Source organism: Xiphophorus hellerii, chromosome 2, assembly GCF_003331165.1.
Source record: "Xiphophorus hellerii strain 12219 chromosome 2, Xiphophorus_hellerii-4.1, whole genome shotgun sequence".
In the NCBI taxonomy this organism is placed as follows: Eukaryota; Metazoa; Chordata; class Actinopteri; order Cyprinodontiformes; family Poeciliidae; genus Xiphophorus; species Xiphophorus hellerii.
The window spans coordinates 1260162-1279765 of record NC_045673.1 but is presented as its reverse complement, the minus strand read 5'-3'; the positions used below and the strand labels follow the sequence as shown (position 1 = coordinate 1279765).

At 39.2% G+C, this 19604-nt stretch overlaps 1 protein-coding gene across 1 annotated transcript; it reads right to left on the bottom strand.

The window, feature by feature from the left end:
• Window positions 1-518: 518 nt before the first annotated feature.
• On the bottom strand, window positions 519-18976 carry LOC116737590 (probable polypeptide N-acetylgalactosaminyltransferase 8). Its single transcript, XM_032590833.1, has 11 exons — window positions 18670-18976; window positions 14155-14488; window positions 12917-13083; window positions 10424-10610; window positions 7757-7954; window positions 6836-6950; window positions 4162-4347; window positions 3057-3194; window positions 2890-2982; window positions 1447-1617; window positions 519-1352 (listed from the first exon to the last, which is right to left on the bottom strand). The coding sequence occupies exons 1-11, from the start codon at window positions 18845-18847 to the stop codon at window positions 1233-1235; spliced, it is 1887 nt and encodes a 628-aa protein (XP_032446724.1). The 5' UTR covers window positions 18848-18976; the 3' UTR covers window positions 519-1232.
• Window positions 18977-19604: the final 628 nt, after the last annotated feature.

The window sequence follows — 19604 nt, the reverse complement described above, 5'->3', positions numbered from 1 at the left end:
GAAATTTTCTGATGTTAAAAGTCAGATTAGTGGAATAAAAATAATAAATAAAAAAAAACAGATTTTTCCATTCATTTCAGGAAAATAAATGAAATTAATCTCAAGCTTCTGATATGAAAGTCTTAAAATTGTGAGAAAAAATATCCACTTTCCAATATTTGATTCAATATTTTCTGATATGAAATCAAAAAATTTCTAAGAAAATCTCTGAATCTTGCAGATTTTCAGTCATATTTCTGACTAAATTTTTTCTCAATTTTAAGTTGTAACTATGAAATGTGCATTGATATTTCAGTATTGATATCAGAACCTCCTATTTTTTTAGTTTTTTTCACAAATGTTCACTTCAGTTTTCTTGAAAAGTGATAATTCTTAAAAGCATTTTAAACATGTACAAATGTCAATTTAACTATTATATTACAGAAACATATCACTGAAGTTTGTGAAAACATTTTTTCCACTCCAAAATGAAACAACTGCAGCTTTGCTGTAATTTTAGTAATAAAATAAACAAACTGTAACTTTTAAAGTTTTATTTTCACACAGAACCAAAATATATTTTTGAACCGAACTTTCAGCCACACTGTGCCGCCAGACAGGAACAGAAGAAAAACCCAAAACTAACAGAACCATGTAAGCAACTTTACACTTTTTAAATTTTGACATATTTTCTATATAAGAAAACAAAAACACATTAAAAGAGGCGGACATTTAAATGTTCCTGATCAGGGACAGCTTTTATAAAAATAAATCCAAATTAAATTTCTCATAGTAACCAAGGTTATTTGAAGCAAACATGCCAGATTTCTTATTCATCAACATCATCTCAGGTAATAAAGCACAAACGTTTTCACCTTTAACTTCTCCAAACAGTATTTGGTTGTTTTTTCTTTCTAACAGCATTTCGTAACAAAAGTCTTCATTCGGTCCGTCAGAATAACGGCTTCTCCTTTAAAACGCTGAAACCGTCAGCAGCTTAAAAAAACAGCTGTTAATTAAAGAAAAGCTGCAAATGGACATTTGTTGGGTTTTATATGCACCAACGCTCACATTATTTATATGAAAACAAAATAAATATTTAATCTCCCTTCATCTAATTTACAAAATGTTTCCATTTCATATCCAGTAAAATAAATTCATAAAACATATATATATTATTTTCTTTAACATTTTATGCATAGAGCTTTAATGACCTGTTGGCCTTTGAGCAGAAAGCTGCACCTCAGGTCGGTTTAAAAGTCTTTAATGAGGTTTTGGATCTTCCACCGCTGGCCGGTGCATTCCTGGATCACCAGAACCCTGTTCACCATCTCCAGGCAGCGCTTCGTCTGACGGTTCTTCAGCTCTTTTCCCTGGAACAAAATTTAAAAAAGGGTCAAAAACAATAAAACTTAAGAGTTCACGTTTGAACGGTGCAGTAAGTCTGAACTGGTTCTGAAGTCGAACCTGGGTGAAGTCCCAGTATATCCCCATTCCTTTCTGCATGGCCTCTTTGCAGTTGAACAGACCCGGCTCGGTTTTCTTCTCCCCTCTGTCGGTCAGACAGCGGTTGTCGTTGTACTTGTGGGACTTGATGCCGCCGATGTACATCTCACCATTTTCACGGTAATAGGCCATCTGGAATAAAGACAGGAGAAACGGAGAGGAGCAGATCAGTGATGAAAAACAGTTTCCTCCCACATTCCTGTTGTTTTTCCTCACAGTTAAATGTTTCAGATCATCAAACTAATTTTATTAGACAAAAATAAGATGTGGTTTTTAAGTAATGAAATTATTAAAGTGTAACTAACCCCGCTGCGAAACAATAAACTGATTTTCTTTTTTACGTTGTTGTTCACACTGCTAATTAAATGCGATGGAACGGTTTCCGACCCTCAGGAAGAACGTAGCCCTCACCCTGCGGCGCTCTGTAAAGATGGCCGCCACCGTCATTTAAAGGTGTTATGCTCCTTGATCAGGTTAGGATCGGTCTATGGGTTAAAAAGTCATTCTTAGACAATGAGATTTTACTTTGCTCAGTTCTGCCTATTGTGAGCTGTTTAAGGGCCTTTGTCACTTTAAATCCAAATAAGCTGCTGCTGGCCACGCCCCCAAATTCAACACACGGGAAAATGGCTGCCAACAGATGAGCAGTTATACAACCGTACATTTTTGAAAAGCAGAAGCGACGTCTCCTGCACAATCAACCAGAATGCAGCAGGTGGTTTCTGGATGGTGAGTCAACAACAAAACTCTTGTCTTTTCCAGCAGCCGTTGCACAGCGCATATGGTGATAAAACCAGCTGAACAAATGTGCTGGAACTTCGCTTGGGTTGCTAGGTAACGAGAGTAACTCCTGGGGTTGCTAGACGGGCTGGGACTTGCTGCGGTTGCTAGGTAACCAGCTGATTTGTGACGTTACATTCTAGATGTTTTTGAAAGGACTCATTTTCCAGGCACCAAAAACAAACATTTCATTACAAAAAATGGCTGGGTGTTTTTTAAACACTTTGGTTGGTTTCAGAAGCAGTAGAAACTGAAATGGAAGTAAAACGTCATAGGGGCCCTTTAAAGTTCTGAATCTGAAGCTCTGCAGGCCTCACTGCGTCTCTTAAGGTCAAAGGTCATGAAGCGACTGTGGGAAAATGGCCTCCATAAGACCAGAACCACGGCTGACCCAAAGGAACATAAAAACTCGCCTCACATTTACCAGAAACATTTTGAAAATCCTCAAGACTTTGATAGCATTTAATAAAAACCTGATGTTTGTTTTTACTCAGATTCTGTTTTTCTGGTGTTAAAATTTATTTATTGATCTGAAAAATTTAAAAGCAACAAAAAGAAAATCTGTAAGGGAGTGAATACTTTTCCACAGCGCTGTTTGTGACCCGTACCGACCGGTTCTCTTACCTGCGGTCCGTAGTAATGGCAGTCGTAGGAAATGGGCGTGTCGCCGGGGACCGGACCTTGGTCGATGCACAACTCAGAGTCCAGGTTCTTCAGCTGCCAACAGAGGAAGAGGAGGGTGAGGAAGACGCACGGCTCCATCCTGCCTGAGGACAGCAGCAGCCGCTTACCGCGCCGTAAGCTAGCAGGTTGTCCCAGGGGTCCAGTTTGGGGTAAACGTTGTCCAGGTACCATTTGAACGGTTTGCAGTTCAGTCGTTCTCTGAGCTTCTTCCTCTCAGAAACGTCTCCGATGTCGATACCGTGATTCTGCACAGAAAACAAAACGGATCCGTCTGCCTGAAATCTTCACTCACTGCAATCTGACCTGTTTAAGTAAAAAAAAAAATCAGGGCTCCGACTATCGATTACTAATCAATTATTCTGACGATTAATCGGATTAAAAAATTGCCACATTCTGCAAATTTTTTTTTTTTTATCCACTTAAATCTATTTCACACATTATTAGAAATATATTAACAGATGCAAATAAGCAAATAATTAAATTATTTTTTTTAAATATAAAAAAACATTTTGTATTAAATGGAACATTTTCAGAAAAAGATGAAAAAAAATTTAGGATACGTTTTTTTTTTTATCCAGCAAAGAACTACAGAACTGACTGCTTTGCTTATTCAATTAAAATATTGTATGTTTATTTATTTCACAATTTATAACTGTTTTTGCAACTACAATTAAAAATTTGCAATGTGATATTTTGAGCCAAAACATTTGGACACCACAGTTACAGTCCGTCATCAGCGAGGCGAGAAGAGGAGGCTGCTGCTGCTGAAGTCCTTTAAGGAATGAAAACGTGGCCAATCTGTCTGCTTATTTATTTTATATGTTTTTTCTTGTTTATGTAGATTTTAGATGGGATTTAATGAGGAAAAAAACAATGCAAAATTCCTTGCAAATATTTCTAAACTGGCAACACAAAACGTGATTTTGATTGGGGGACAAAAAATAAAAAAATATTATAAAATCTCGGCAGGACTGACCAGAACTCGCCGCTCATGGTGGCAGTTTGTTCTCTGGTTCTGATTCGTCGAACAACGTCTCTTCAGATACTTTAATACGACGTAGTTTTTTAAACTGAATTAAAAACCGAACCTGATCCAGTCAGACTGCAGGTAATGAAGGCCTGTCAGTCATTGCTAATAAAACGTTTCTGTGTAATGATTCTGAGACGTTTGCTTTACGCTCATGCGTTGCTTCCTGTCTGCGGCTCTCGCACCTCGAAGGGAATATTCCAGGCCAGGTTGATGTTGTGTTTGTATTCGTCCATCCAGATCTCGGCGACCCTCAGGGCGTTCCTCTTCATGGCGGGCGTCAGGTCCGGCATGTAGGGCTTGTGGAAACGCTCGATGTGAGCGATCTTTGAGCACGGAACGACCTCGACGCTGCCGCCACATGTCCACACCTAAAATCAACCAGAAAAATAAAAATCATTATAAAATCTTGCATTATTTCTCTCTTGAAGCCCAACCACAGATTTCACCACTACTCTAAACTATACTCTTATTTTAGTCTATTTAAATAATTATAATACAAACAAAATATTTCTAATGCAAGCAGTTTTAAATACAGTGCAATTATTTTTCTATCAATATTTTTCTTTATGCCAATAATCCATTTGTTATATTAGAGCAGAAAACCTGAACAGGAATGAAAGAGCTTTTAAATGAATCACAGTGTGGTGGTTTGTTAGGTCTCCTGGCCTCCTGCTTATCGTGGAATAAATCATCAGAATTTTCTCTGAGTGAAATGAAAGCTGCAGACTTTGCCATCACTACTTTAACAATGAGTTGAGCGTTGCTGGGCGAGTCCGGCGCTGAAAACGTCACACATTTTACAGCTTGTTTCTTGATTTAAATCAGGAAGATAAGGATAAGAGAACATTTTAAAAAATGATTGAAGCTCTATAGTTGATATTTTTTGGTATTTGGTCTCTGAACGTTGCAGTATATTTTATCACCACCAGTCCAGGAGACCAAAGAAGAATCTGCATAAATGAAAGAAAACAGCAACAATAACCTGCAAATTGCCTCGTCAAATATCCTGACAACTCCTTGGGAGTTTTCCTCTGCAGGTTGTAAAAGAAAACTCAACTCGTTAATGCAAACACATAAAAATTATTTAACAACCACCTGTGTTTGAGTTGGTACTGACCTGTAAACGTCAAGCTGAACGATAATGTTGTTGACTGAAGATAAATATGAACTGCTGCTGCTGCAGAGCAGCTTCTGAGGAATTCAGTTCATTAACAATTTAAAACGAGCTAAACTCCAAACCTTAAAGTCATGCAGCTGTTCATACGAGTCTCCAGCTACGACAGACAGCTAACCAAGCTAATGTAGATATAAATACGTCACAGTCCTCGCCCCCAAGTAGTTTCTCTCATCTTAAAAAAAGAACAAAGATCATTTGGCTCAAAGCGTTAAATATCCTCATTGAATATGGAAACTAAAATTCCTCTTTGGAGAAGCATTTGTCCATCATCTCAAACAGATTTTAATAAAAATGGTTATTAATTCTTTAATATTAGAAGATTATTAAAGGGGCAGTATCATGTATTTTCAAGCTGGAATTTTATCGATTCCACGATATTGATTTTTTCCTCAAAGTATCGATTTTTTATCCGTGAGTATCGATACATTAAATCCTACTTTGAATTGATGACAACTATCACTCTGTTTTTTACCCAGTTGCACATGTACATTAAAAATGATATGTAATGGAAAAATCAGTTACAATTAAATAATGAAATGAAAAAGATAAATTACATTACTTTTCTGCATAACCAAATACATGAAGCCACAAAAATAACATTTAAACAAAGCAAATGTATAACAAAAACATTTATTACAGTATTATACCATCAGTTCAATTAATTCAATCCAAGTGTATGGGACAGTCAAAATGTCACCAAAATCTCTCTGTCCCTCTAAAATCTTTCCAAAAATCTTTAAAATTTACCAAATCGTATCGTTTGCTGAATATTGTGATATATATTGTATCATGAGATGAGCGTATCATTACAACCCTAGCACGACGATGATGTGACCATGTTAACTTCAGTTATCAAAATACTTTAAATGTATATCAAATATTACTAAATAAACTTGCCTTACTAATTTAATGTATTGAAATTGGGCCTCTGTCTCTTTAAGAAGCTCCTGCTCTTTCTGAAGCTCCGTCTCCAGGAAGTCATCCCAACATGGCTTCTCTATTAACCCTTAAATGTTTTTACCAGCGTTGCTCTGAGCAGCAGCTCCTATAATGAGCTCAGCAGCTGTTTGCTAATTGCTGCTGGCTAGTCTGAAGGAACAGAGTAGAGAAGGAGCTGCATCTCGAAGGCGGGGCTAGGTCCATCCAGATGTTTTACACAGCTGAGTGGTTGCCATGGAGATTAAAGGATTTCTCAAACATTAAAGATCGACACCACAGGTTTATTTTTGATGAGAAAAAAACATTAAAACATGATGGAAGAATAAAAAAGTCAATTTTACACGATACTGTCCTTTAACTTTATTGTATATTTTATCTAGCTAGGTTATTTATTTGGAACATGATAGCAGTATAAAATAATAGACATACAGATGAATCTAATATTTAAGTTTTCTGAATCTCAACTGAAGCACTTTTCAAAGGTTAATACATTTTATTATTTTGGTAACTTGTGGTAATATCTGGTGAGTCATCTTTATTTTTTTCCCGTCTCTGATCAGTGGAAATGTTTGCTGAGTTTATAGATTTCATGTTTGGTTTGAGGGACGGGACGTGGCGCTTCAACGGTAGAACAGAAAGCAAACACATCTGCTGATCATTATTAATATTACTGGATGTAAACAGCAGGAGGCGCTGCAGCCTGGTAACGCCTCCAGTCAAAACTTTTTAGATTTACTCACACGAATTCCAAGCTCGACGTTTTCTCCTCCATAAATTTTCATTCCTTCATCGAGGACTCCAATTTCTCCCAGAAACTTCCTGTCGGCCACCAGGATCCCCATGACCGACGGACTCCTGCAGCGAGAAGACGCAGATTAAATTATGCTTCCTTCAGGGCTTCATGCTCAAGTCCAGCCGTTTTACTGAAATCAGGCTTTTCATGCCACTAATTAAAGGGGCTGCATGTGTTTCCCCAGGTACAAAGCCATTCTATAGCACAATCAAGTCTCTGCGTTACCTTCAGTAACATTTTAAAAAAAGAAAATCCACTTTTCCACTGGTAGTTTAGTTTTGGGGAAAATATCTCGTTATAAAATAATCTTCCAATGAAACCAGTACCTTTTTATAAAATCAATATTAAGGAATTATTTGCTCCTATATCTTTCTAAAAATATATTTAAGTTAACTGTCTTATTTCAGGTGTATTATTGTATTTACACTAGAAAAAGCACCAAAAATACTAAACACTAGTAAGATTTGTGTTTTTGCAGTGCAGCTGAAACAAGTTAAACTAGTTTGATATTTTATATTTCCCCAACAGTGGCAGCAACAAACAGCAGGAAGAGATTTTCCTATTATCTGTGTAACAACTATAAAAATAAGAGAAATTGTTTTCCCATGTGTAATAAGTTTGTATTATTTAAAGTAACGGGTGTTCTTGGGGCCCCCTGGTGGTGTGGAGGCCCTCAGCAGCCGTTTCTTTGAGGTTAATAAGAAGCATTAAATCAGGGTTGGGAATTAGTGCTTTGATTTGAACATTTTCTATAATGTTTCTGATCATAAACAGACTCTGAATCGGCCGTTAAGAGGACAGGCGTCTCTGAGGTTGAGGAGTTTGGATCCTGCTGGAAGCTCAGAGCAGAGCTGAAGGATGAACTCACTTTCCGGGCCGGGAGCTGTCGTTGTGCTTGTAGTAGTCGGGGGCGAAGCCCTCATACATGCACCACAGCGCCCAGTCGAACGCGTGCGCCGCAGGGAGGTACTGGATGACCTTCAGGTCGTCGAAGTTCACCCTGTCGAAGACGGGCGAAACCACCGTGGTCCGGTCGGCTTTGATCTGCGTCAGCAGCGGTTCGGCCCTGAGAGGTGGATGGAATAAGACATAAAAAACATTTCTCCAGCAGATTCTTCATAGTTCTGCTTTTAGAGATGGAACTGCAGCAGAGAGATCTTGCTGCAGCAGGCAGGCCTTGCTGCAGCAGGCAGGCCTTGCTGCAGCCTACCTGATGTGTCTGAATGTGTCAATACTTACATAAATGGGTGGAGTTTGAAAAGCAGAAGAAGCGTCAGATGAAAAAAATGTTCCAGCTCAATAAAAGAAACGTTTTTTAGTTTAGAAAATAATGTTATAAAAACATGTCTGTTTGCTCTTTGTCGGTAAACAGAGGTGGAAACAGTCTGTGGGAGCCGCGCCTACATTACAAGCAGCTGAACGGATCAGAGAAGCTGAACTGGTCAGGATGTAATCAACAGCATCGGCACTAACAGAGTGTGTTTACTTTACCCCACAGATGCTGAATGAAACCGAGCTCTGGACTCTTTCCAGCACTAAATCCTCTCACCAGGTTCATGCAGAAGGTTTCACCTCAAAATTACTGTTAGAGGAGACCCATTAAGATTCTTAAGGACCCATTAAGATTCTTAAGGACCCATTAAGATTCCTTTAAACAGGTCCAAACCGTTTCCAATATATATATTCCTTTATTTAACCAGGTAAACCCCGTTGAGATCTAGATCTCATTTTCAAGAGGGACCTGAGCAAAAAATTTGCAATACATAGCAACCTGGTTACAAGATAAAAACAATTAATACATATGCACAAGTATAATATGACCCCAACGAGTACTTGCAGGTCAAAACATTTACATTTTTTAAAGACTAAAAACAGTTCTATTGAAATTGTTTTACCTGCTTCATGCTAAAATAAACTTAGCATAAAATATTTTACACAAAATAATCCCATTTTTTGTAGGAAAGGAATGTGTACATTTTTCTAGATTTAACATTTCAGAAGAGTATAATTATCTAACAAAAAAAGGCAGTTACTTCACTTATTTACTCTGGCCTTGATTGAAAAAAATGTAAAAAGATTGAATCTATTCTCTCAACAAAAACACAAGTCATTCTTTTTTTTAATACTTGCTGCCAAGTTTTAATAATGTAGTTAAAAGCAGATTTGGGTGTACCAAAGTCTGCTTCATGAAATTGTGACACATTTGTGAGAAGATTTTAATTTGTGGCTCAGAACGTCTGCATCAACCTCCTGCTCCGATGGGACCAATCTGTGTCATTCAGGGGCCATAACTGGCCCCCGGGCCACTCTTTGGACACCATGGGATACAAAGCGTTCTCATTACATTTTTTATGCAAAATCTTTGAGATAATCAGATTTCACCTCCTCAGTTCCTGTTTTCACCTCTTTGTTACTTTTATGCAAATAAGTTGCAGCTGGCCACGCCCCCTCTGCTAATCATTTACATTTCATTCACATAAAAATGGCTGCAAACAGTCGCAGTTTTACAACCGCACACTCTGACCTAGAGCTGGGCCACATGGCTTAAAAATAACATTTATTTTTATCGTACCAGATCCGATTTCCAACTTTGATCTATTTTTTTCCTCATTTTCCTAAAAAAAAAAACAAAACAGGCAGAAGTTGTGTTTAAAAAGTGGCTTTTATCCTCCCTTCTCTGCATTGAAGAACAGATTATTACAGCTGCAATTTATTTTTTATTGTTTAATTACAAGATTATAGACCTAATGTTAGCAGAATAAATGCTGATGTTAAACGTTAATGAGAAATATCCTGCTACTAACAATAATTTGATGCTGATGTGATTAAAAATGAAGAATTTATTTATCCGCATGCTCAACATTCATTTCATTTTATTTTGATATTTTACATGCAATAGCTACATTACAATAACTTCTGATATCTCCTTTATTCAGGAAATACTAAAACCTTTTTCTCATATGATAATACCAAAATCATAAAGTCAAAAATACCTATGGGGCAAAAATAAGAACAGTTTTAAGAGCTAGAAATAAGAGCTAAAAACTGCCAGGTTTTTTTTCTTGCTCAACAATAAGCGTGCTATATTTTATTGTAGTCCATTTTTTTAAGGAAAGCAACGTTCAGGCTGACAAGGATTTTTGCCTCATTAAAAGGAAGAAAACCAGTTTGCATATTTTTGGGGACTTATTTGGAAAAAATATGTTCAAAAGTTGAGTACATTCTCATCACAAGAACAGTATTTGGGTCTCTCTCATTGGAAATACTTGTTGTATTTGGTCAAGCTTAATAAAATAATTAAATGCAGATTTTGGTTCATTATAGTCTGATTTAAAGTAAAAGTCACTGAAAGTTAAAAGCTGGTTATTGAAAGATGAACAGCTTCTGTTTCACCCAACATTTTTAGTCTCTCATAAAATCAGATGATGATGTCATGTCTTTCTAGGCTTCTGGTTGGTTAATTCAGAACTACAGCCTATCAGACTGTGCAGACCAGCTGCAGAAAGTGGTTTCCTGTTGGGGTTCTGGTTCCTACCACAGTTCATGGACTTCGATGTGAGCGTCCAAGATGGCCACCACGTCGGCGGTGGCCGCCCTCCAGCCGGACGCTCTGGCGAACGCCAGGCCTTTCTGCTCCGTGTGCCTCACCCTGGTGATCCGCAGGCCCGGGTTCTCCTCCTCCAGTGACTTAATGTACGCATCAAGGTCGCCTTTCAAGTTTTCTGGAATGAAAGCAGAGTGTTGAGAAATCAGGGTGGACAGAAAAGAGCTTTGAAAATGGAGGAACTGGAATGCAAACCAGATTCAAAACAAGTGACACAAATGACGCTTCGATGTGAACAAACAGCAAGACATGAATCAACCACTTGTTTGTTAATTAATACTTTTCACAACACATAGTCAGGACAGGCATGCAAACCCAGTAGTTCCTCCTCACATATCCGTTTCTAGTCTCTCCAGAGTTGACCGACATGCAACAAGCTTTCATTTCTCATTTCAACATGCATCAACTAACAGGTGGCATTTCGTAAAACTCAGTAGAAAGGAATTATTTTAGTTTTTACAGCAATACAACTGTGAAAGTTGAGCAGGATATTTTATTTTTAAGGGAGCCGTATTGTGTAAAATCGACTTTTTTGATCTTCCCATCATGTTTTAATGTTTTTCTCTCATTAAAACAAACCTGGAGCATTTCTATGATTCTTTTCTACACCTGAGTGAAGTTGCCCCGCCCCCGTTTTTACTGCACCAACCAGCACAAACATTTGATACCAATTTTGTCTGATTTGAAGAAGGTGTGGTGGCCAACTCAGTCCTTTAACACATGTTTGAGAAATCCTTTAATCGCCATGGCAACCATTCAGCTGCAAAACACCGGAGTGGACCAAGTCCCCCTACGAGCCCCAGCTCCTCCCCCACTCAGCTCCAACCCAGAACCAACCCGAACCCGGTACCAAACCAACCAGGAACCAACCCCAACCCAGAACCAAAGCAACCTGGAACCAACCCAACCCGAACCCGGAACCAAACCAACCTGGAACCAACCCAACCCCAACCCGGAACCAAACCAACCAGGAACCAACCCGGAACCAAACCAACCTGGAACTAACCCAACCCCAACCCGGGACCAAACCAACCAGGAACCAACCCGGAACCAAACCAACCTGGAACCAAACCAACCCCAACCCGGAACCAAACCAACCAGGAACCAACCCGGAACCAAACCAACCTGGAACCAACCTAACCCCAACCCGGGACCAAACCAACCAGGAACCAACCCGGAACCAAACCAACCTGGAACCAAACCAACCCCAACCCGGTACCAAACCAACCAGGAACCAACCTGGAACCAAACCAACCTGGAACCAACCCAACCCCAACCCGGTACCAAACCAACCAGGAACCAACCCGGAACCAAACCAACCAGGAACCAACCCAACCCCAACCCGGAACCAAACCAACCAGGAACCAACCCCAACCCAGAACCAAAGCAACCTGGAACCAACCCAACCCCAACCCGGAACCAAACCAACCTGGAACCAACCCAACCCCAACCCGGAACCAAACCAACCAGGAACCAACCCGGAACCAAACCAACCTGGAACCAACCCAACCCCAACCCGGGACCAAACCAACCAGGAACCAACCCGGAACCAAACCAACCTGGAACCAAACCAACCCCAACCCGGAACCAAACCAACCAGGAACCAACCCGGAACCAAACCAACCTGGAACCAACCCGGAACCAAACCAACCTGGAACCAACCCAACCCCAACCCGGGACCAAACCAACCAGGAACCAACCCGGAACCAAACCAACCTGGAACCAAACCAACCCCAACCCGGGACCAAACCAACCAGGAACCAACCCGGAACCAAACCAACCTGGAACCAAACCAACCCCAACCCGGAACCAAACCAACCAGGAACCAACCCGGAACCAAACCAACCTGGAACCAACCCAACCCCAACCCGGGACCAAACCAACCAGGAACCAACCCGGAACCAAACCAACCTGGAACCAAACCAACCCCAACCCGGAACCAAACCAACCTGGAACCAAACCAACCCCAACCCGGTACCAAACCAACCAGGAACCAACCTGGAACCAAACCAACCTGGAACCAACCCAACACCAACCCGGAACCAAACCAACCAGGAACCAACCCAACCCCAACCCGGAACCAAACCAACCTGGAACCAAACCAACCAGGAACCAACCCGGAACCAAACCAACCTGGAACCAACCCAACCCCAACCCGGGACCAAACCAACCAGGAACCAACCCGGAACCAAACCAACCTGGAACCAACCCGGAACCAAACCAACCTGGAACCAACCCAACCCCGACCCAGAACCAAACCAACCTGGAACCAACCCAACCCCGACCCGGAACCAAACCAACCAGGAACCAACCCAACCCCAACCCGGAACCAAACCAACCAGGAACCAACCCAACCCCAACCCGGAACCAAACCAACCAGGAACCAACCCGGAACCAAACCAACCTGGAACCAACCCAACCCACCATTGGAGCTGTTGTCGTCCACCATGATGATCTCCTTCAGCAGGAGTTTGGGCGTGCGGTCGATGATGCTGCGTAGCGCCCTCTTCAGGATGGACAAGGCCTCGTTCAGGTAGATCAGCACCACTCCCACCGTCGGCAGGTCCTTCTCATACGTCCTCTTCAAACACCTGTTCAGGTGGAGAATCGTGTTCAACAAACTGTTTTATTAAAGTTTGTTTTGATAAACTTGTAAAGTGGAATGTGAGCAAACTGGGTGAAAGGTTAAAGGTCAAATAATTGCTTTAACCAGGATAAGGTGGAAAGAACAGAGTATTAGGGCTAAAGAAGAATTTATGATACTTGCCAAAAAAGATGCAAAATTACCAGAAAAAAGTCGTAAAATTAAAGGAAAAAACTCAATTTTTCAAAAAAGATTTGAAAGCTATAAAAATTTGATGCGTTTCTTGGAAATACTCAGTCATTTCAAAATCCAGCTGCTGATAATAATTTGATGTTGATGTGTTAAAAAAATAATAATTTCCTTCTTTCTAAAACCGATACCAAACTTGACATTCCTTATTTTATTTATTAGAAATAAATTTTTTATGAAACTTGCTCGTTTTTAGCAAAGTTTCATAAAACCTTTTACAGCGTTCATTTAATTAGTTTAAATAATTGAGTTGGTTGGGCGTGCCGTGGTGGCGTAGCGGTTAGCGCAACCCATATTTGGAGGCCTTGAGTCCTCGACGCGGCCGTCGCGGGTTCGACTCCCGGACCCGACGACATTTGCCGCATGTCTTCCCCGTTTCCTGTCAGCCTACTGTGATATAGGGGAGACTGGAGCCCACAAAAGACCCCTGGAGGGGTAAAAAAAAAAAAAATTGAGTTGGATTTATTTATCATTTGTATTGTTACAGCGTTTGTACATTTTGTGTTATGAATATGTATCTCTCTTATAAATGAGAGAGAAATGGAAATATAATAAAATTACTACTTCATTCTGACATTATTACAATTTTGTTCTCATTATTTTCACTTTATTTTTGTATTGTTTTCAGAAAATGACTATTCTCGTATTTCAGCTATTGTGGTACAGCTTTATTCTCGCAATATTACGACTATTCTCATATTTCAACTGTTGTATGACTTTATTCTCGTATTATTTTCACTGTATTCTCATATTATTGTGATTTTACTCTCAAAATGAAAGAAAACATCAGGGCTGGTCGTCTAATATTGCTAGATAAAGTCAGTTTTACCCTTTTTCTCTGGTATCGGGCAGCGGTCGGTCCAGAGGAAGGCGATCGCTCAGGAAAACGTTGTATCCGTACTTCTCAAACAGAGCCTGGGCTTCTTTTTGCTCGTCCTCGGACAGATTCTGCCCCCAGTCCTTGAAGAGGGGCGAGTTGGGGAACAGTTTGTTGGACTTTTTCTGCGGGGCGGGAGCGTCTTCGTGCTGCTGCTCCTTCTGGCCCACCCGAATCTGCATGGCCTGCTGCAGGACGTCTGCAACCTTCCTCTGAGTGTCTCGGTCCTCCTCCAGGATCTTCTGCATCACATCCTGTCTGCGCTCAAATCCTCTCAGGATCTTGGCTGGAAAAAACAGTAGAAAACCACAAGGTAAAAACGCACAGTTACCTCATCTCATGTCTAAATTAAAGTTATAAAGAAATTCCTGTAACATAAAGGGCAAAAAATAAGAAACAATGCAAAATAAGACAGAAGAAAATTCTATTTCAAATTCTTCCTCTTCTGTTTTATGTAAAATATACTCATTTAAATTTAGAAAAAACAAATGAGGCCAAACAGGAAATGATTTCCAGCCTTCCAGAACAATACATTCATTTAAAATGCCGTTTTATTCTTCCTCAAAGTTTCACTGCAAATTTTAATCCATTTATAACTCAACCTGATTTTCTTCAAGAACTGACAGATCATAACAAATTCAATCTATAAACTTTTACATGTAAAGCACTTTACAACAGTACTGAAGCAAAGTGCTTTCCATTATCACAGTTTTAAAAAATAGATTAGAATAAAAATAGACATTAATATTAAGTGCTAAAAGCTGCTCTAAACAAATGCATTTTTAGATTTTTGAAACAAAAAAATCAACCATTAACCTGTTAACAGCCTGCAAATCTAAAGGTAATGAATTCCACAGCTTGGGACTCCAGACTGGGCTTAAGCGTTTAAGATTGACTTTCAAACATACTGGGAGCCAATGAAGTGAATAAAATACAGGAGTGGTGAGAATCCAGGTTTATAGCAACATAAAGGTAATTACAATATTCCTTATGAGAGCTGATTGAAGGATGTAGAGACTTTTCAAAAAGGTCCTTTTTGACTTTACTTGAAGTTCAGCCAAAAATTGGAGCTGAAAAAATTCGGCTCTTACAGAAACAAACTTTTCTCCCAAATTCATCACCACAAACTGCAAGGAGCCAAAGTAACAAAAGTAGGAAATATTTGATCCCCAAACAAAATGCTTTGTTTTAATTTACTCAGGTGGAACAAATATTGTGGAAGCCGCTCCCCGCTGTCCGCACGGAGTCCAATGCATGAATATTATGGATGCAAGTTACTGATTAATGAGTTAAAGTTGATTGGCTGATCTTATCAAAGTACTATTACAGGACTTTTCTACAGGCAGTTTTCTTTTGTATCCGTTTTTCCATAACAGGTATTTTTCATATGATGAATTAAAAAAAAAAAGCACATCCGTATAATTTTTTTTTAAATTGTCAGCTGTACTGACCGAATGATCAGAAAATTTTAGTTTCTCATTTTATTAAACTTGGGCTAATTTATAAAATATAGCAAAAAGGGAACCTCGTAGGTTTGGGCTAATGTCCCACACCGGAGATAAGGATGCGCTCTCCGCCATCTTTGTTTCTCCTACAACTGGCTCCGCTTCAGGATGACCAGCGGCGCCTCCTGCTGGATGGCGGGCAAACTACAACGCTGAAAAACCTGTCTATGAAGCGGACCTTTTCAGTTAATGATTGGGGCTCATTTTAATCTAACAGACCGTTAAATGACAATTAACTGTAAGTCGATTAACAATGGACAATTAAACTTGTAGGTCATTTGCATAGAAATTAAACGGTAGGTTTAGTTTGCCTGTGGCTGAACTCGGTGGCAATCTCTGTATTGCTAAAGAAAACGTTTTAGGACAGAGTGTGTTTAAATTACAAGTATCTGAATATACAATTTATGTATCCAACTATGCTGTTCTGTTTTTTAAAAAAATTAAGTATATAGTTTTTTACTGCCAGTTAAAAAATATATAAATGAAGTAAAACTCTTCCTGAGTGGTTTATAATTTCCTTAACCCTCCTGTTATGTTCGTTTCTAGTGTACAGCAAAAATGTTCGTGGGTCAGTTTGACCTGTGGGGTGTTTAATCATGCCATAGTGTCAGAAACCAAAAAATTACTCCAAAACATTTTTGTATCTGATTATTAACTCCAATACTAACCATTTCAATCAATATTTGTGCAATGATGTTTTTTTATTTCTCAGAAATTAAGGATCAATGACGACAACCTGCTCATTTACTCATTTGGACATAAAAAAATGGAATTTACATTTTTAATGTCCACTGAAAAAAAACCTAGACACAAAAAAACAATAATTTCCTTGAAATTGATCTTTGGTAAAAAAAATATATATATATATTACACTTCTTTTTTTTTTCAAAGGGTGATCTTTATAATTGAATTTGAGACACACATACTGTTCCGGGTCAAATTGACCGGCTGATTAAAATCAAGATAAACGAGTCATGTAGAGAGTTTTTATGTTTCCTCCACTTCTGCTGAGTGTCACTCAGGGTGGGTGGAGTTTGTCCACGGGAACAGAAAAGATTCCCGTCAAAAGTTGTGTAAACACTTTCTGCTTTCTCGCAGTTTTCTAGTGAAGTAAAGAGAATAGTGAGAAAGTGGGCTTGTGTGTAGTGTGTTGTGTTTGTGTGTGTGTGGTGAAATATGGTTCATAGCTGCAAGGAAACATATAGAAATGGAAATGTTTTAATCTTTTTTTATACTTTAAACTGACTGCCAGGTCAAATTGACCCGAACAGTTTCTATGTAAAAAGTAGACCCAGAGGTTGGTACAAATGTGTAAAATGAATACATTTTCAATTTATATGTAGAGTGCACCTATTAAGACCAATAGAAAAAGTTTCATGCAAAAAAAAATACTTCCAACTATTTAAAAAAAAAAAAAAGATTTAAAACGGGTCAATTTGACCCGGAACATAACAGGAGGGTTAAGTAGATTTTTAAATTTTATTTGTGTCATAACTCTGAATTCTCAGAAAAAGGGCTATAAAGTTTATCACTATTAAGTTGCAGATAAGGACAGAGTCAGATGAGGTTGTGGAGTTGTAAAAGAGGGACAGCGTAACGCATGGTGGAGTGAGGAGGAGGAGGAGGAGGAGGAGGAGGAAGGTTGGCATCTCGTCTTTCTTTAGGATGATAATAACTTCTTAAGATCTGAAAACAGATCAGTTATTCAATTCACTTTATTATGTAATTGGTCCATGTCTATATTAATATTGTTTTTGATTGATTTTTCCAAGCTGCTTATGTAACAGAGAGAAAAGTGTGCATGTGAATTTTACCCAAAATAATAATAATAATAATAATAATAATAATAGTATGTATTTATAATGAGATTTTTAATTGATGCATATAGAAGTGGCTGCATGCAACGGGTCCTTCAGGCGCTCTCCCGGCTTCCCCACCAGGATCCTGAGGAAAGCTGTGAGTGAAGCAGCTCTTCACTACATTGTTTTTTACTTAGGGTCATATTTTTATAGTTCAACAATTAATGAAATACTGTAAGAACATCTAACATCTACAAATATAATTTGTAAAGTTTCCTCGTGGCTGGGCTGAAAACTTTGACCCTCTGAGTGGGAGCTGCTCCAGTTGGCGGCTGACCACCAAGTCACGACACTAACTGAGTCTTTTATTTTCCAGCTGTGGGGCCACCATGAAGTCAAAGGTCACATTGTGAAGAGTGATTCATTCTGTCATTCTAGTGAAGAAGGTGACAAACAACCAAGCGAGGAAGGTTACACTGGTTACACTGGTTACACTGGTTACACTGGTTTCACTTATTTAGTAAACTTTTATTGACTGTTTTTTTAATTAAATACATAGAAAGTAGTTTTTATTGTAGAAGAAACTATATATATATATATATATATATATATATATATATATATATATTTCCTGTAAGTTGTTTTAAAATTGTGGTTCCACTTTTGACCAAAGTCCCGGGTCGAATTTCAATGCCAGCCTGGTTTATTAGAGTCCGGAGGTAAAATAATATAATTGTTGACTTTTATAAAAGCAGACTCAGCACTGGGTCGAAATATAAAACTGGACTGAAATCAATTTAAAACTAGGTCGTTTTCTAAAAACTACTTAATGTAGTAAAACCAACTTTTTCTACAAACATTTGACAAAAAAAAGAAACAAGTTAGATGGCAAACTTCTGGTTTATCCAACTCATCATTTTTGTTTAAAGGTTTAGAAAAAGCTGTTTTTGCTTTTCTTTAGAACACAGTCCTGTTTCACATTGATTTCAGTCCAGTTTTAGAAATCAGACAAAAAATACCCAAGTTGTGCTTTTAAATAATTTTTGCTAAGAGACGGGATGTTTTAAAAAAACTGGAAATCCTCAAAAGTCCAATCATCAGTTGGGATTGAATGCTGTGCGCAGCCTCAGTGAGGAAAACCCGGCGGATGGAGAGAAACTCACTGAGGTTGTTGAGGCTTCGCTCCAGGTCGGAGAAGCTCCCGACGGCCCGGTTCGGGTCCAGCTGCCTCCCGGTCCTCTCCCCGGCCTCATGCCCGGTCCGCAGGAACATCCCCAGGTAAAGCAGGAGCCCCACGCACCCCGCGATCAGCACCGCCCGCTTGAAGGACACCGCTCTCATGATGGAACCGAACCGAACCGAACCGAACTGAACCGAACCGAACCGAGACTGGAAGCATCCAGCCTGCAGAACCGATTAAAACCTGCGAGCTTCCTGCACCGACAGGTTCGGAAGGTGCCCGCTGCTGCTTTGGACTGGCAGTAAAGCGCTGCGGAGCGCAGGTGTGTCTAATAAACAGTGACGTCATCTGAAGTAGGGCGTGGCCTAGACGTTATAATTAAACGTCTGGAACCTGTTGGTCAACTTCACACAAACATAATGCAGAACATTCTCCAGTTCTAACAATCAGGATGACGCAGAAAGCAACAGGGTGCGACGGGTTCGTCCCACAAGTATTCATACCCTGAACATTCAAGCGGGTCACTCAGGTTTATGCTTTTAACTCATAAAAATCTAAAAATGATGACATATCCCTTTACACTCAAAAAACTACCTGTTCAATTTACTTAATACAGTTAGTGTCAACAATTCCCTCGAAACTTAGATATGTTGAGTATAAATAAATCTAAAAGTATTTCATTATGCTGACTTTGAGATGTTTTTATAAATGGAGCTTAACTGTATTTAATAAAACCTTTCAAAAATATTGTGCAGCTTCAACCTGACTTCGAGTAACAATCACTGAGTTTTGCTTTGCTTCACTCAGATGAATTAATGATCAATCAATTAATTTAGCAGCAGTAATTTTAGTTTGACTTATGAAACAAAAATCTCCACACAGTGTAGTTAAATAAATTACCTAACTAATTACACCACT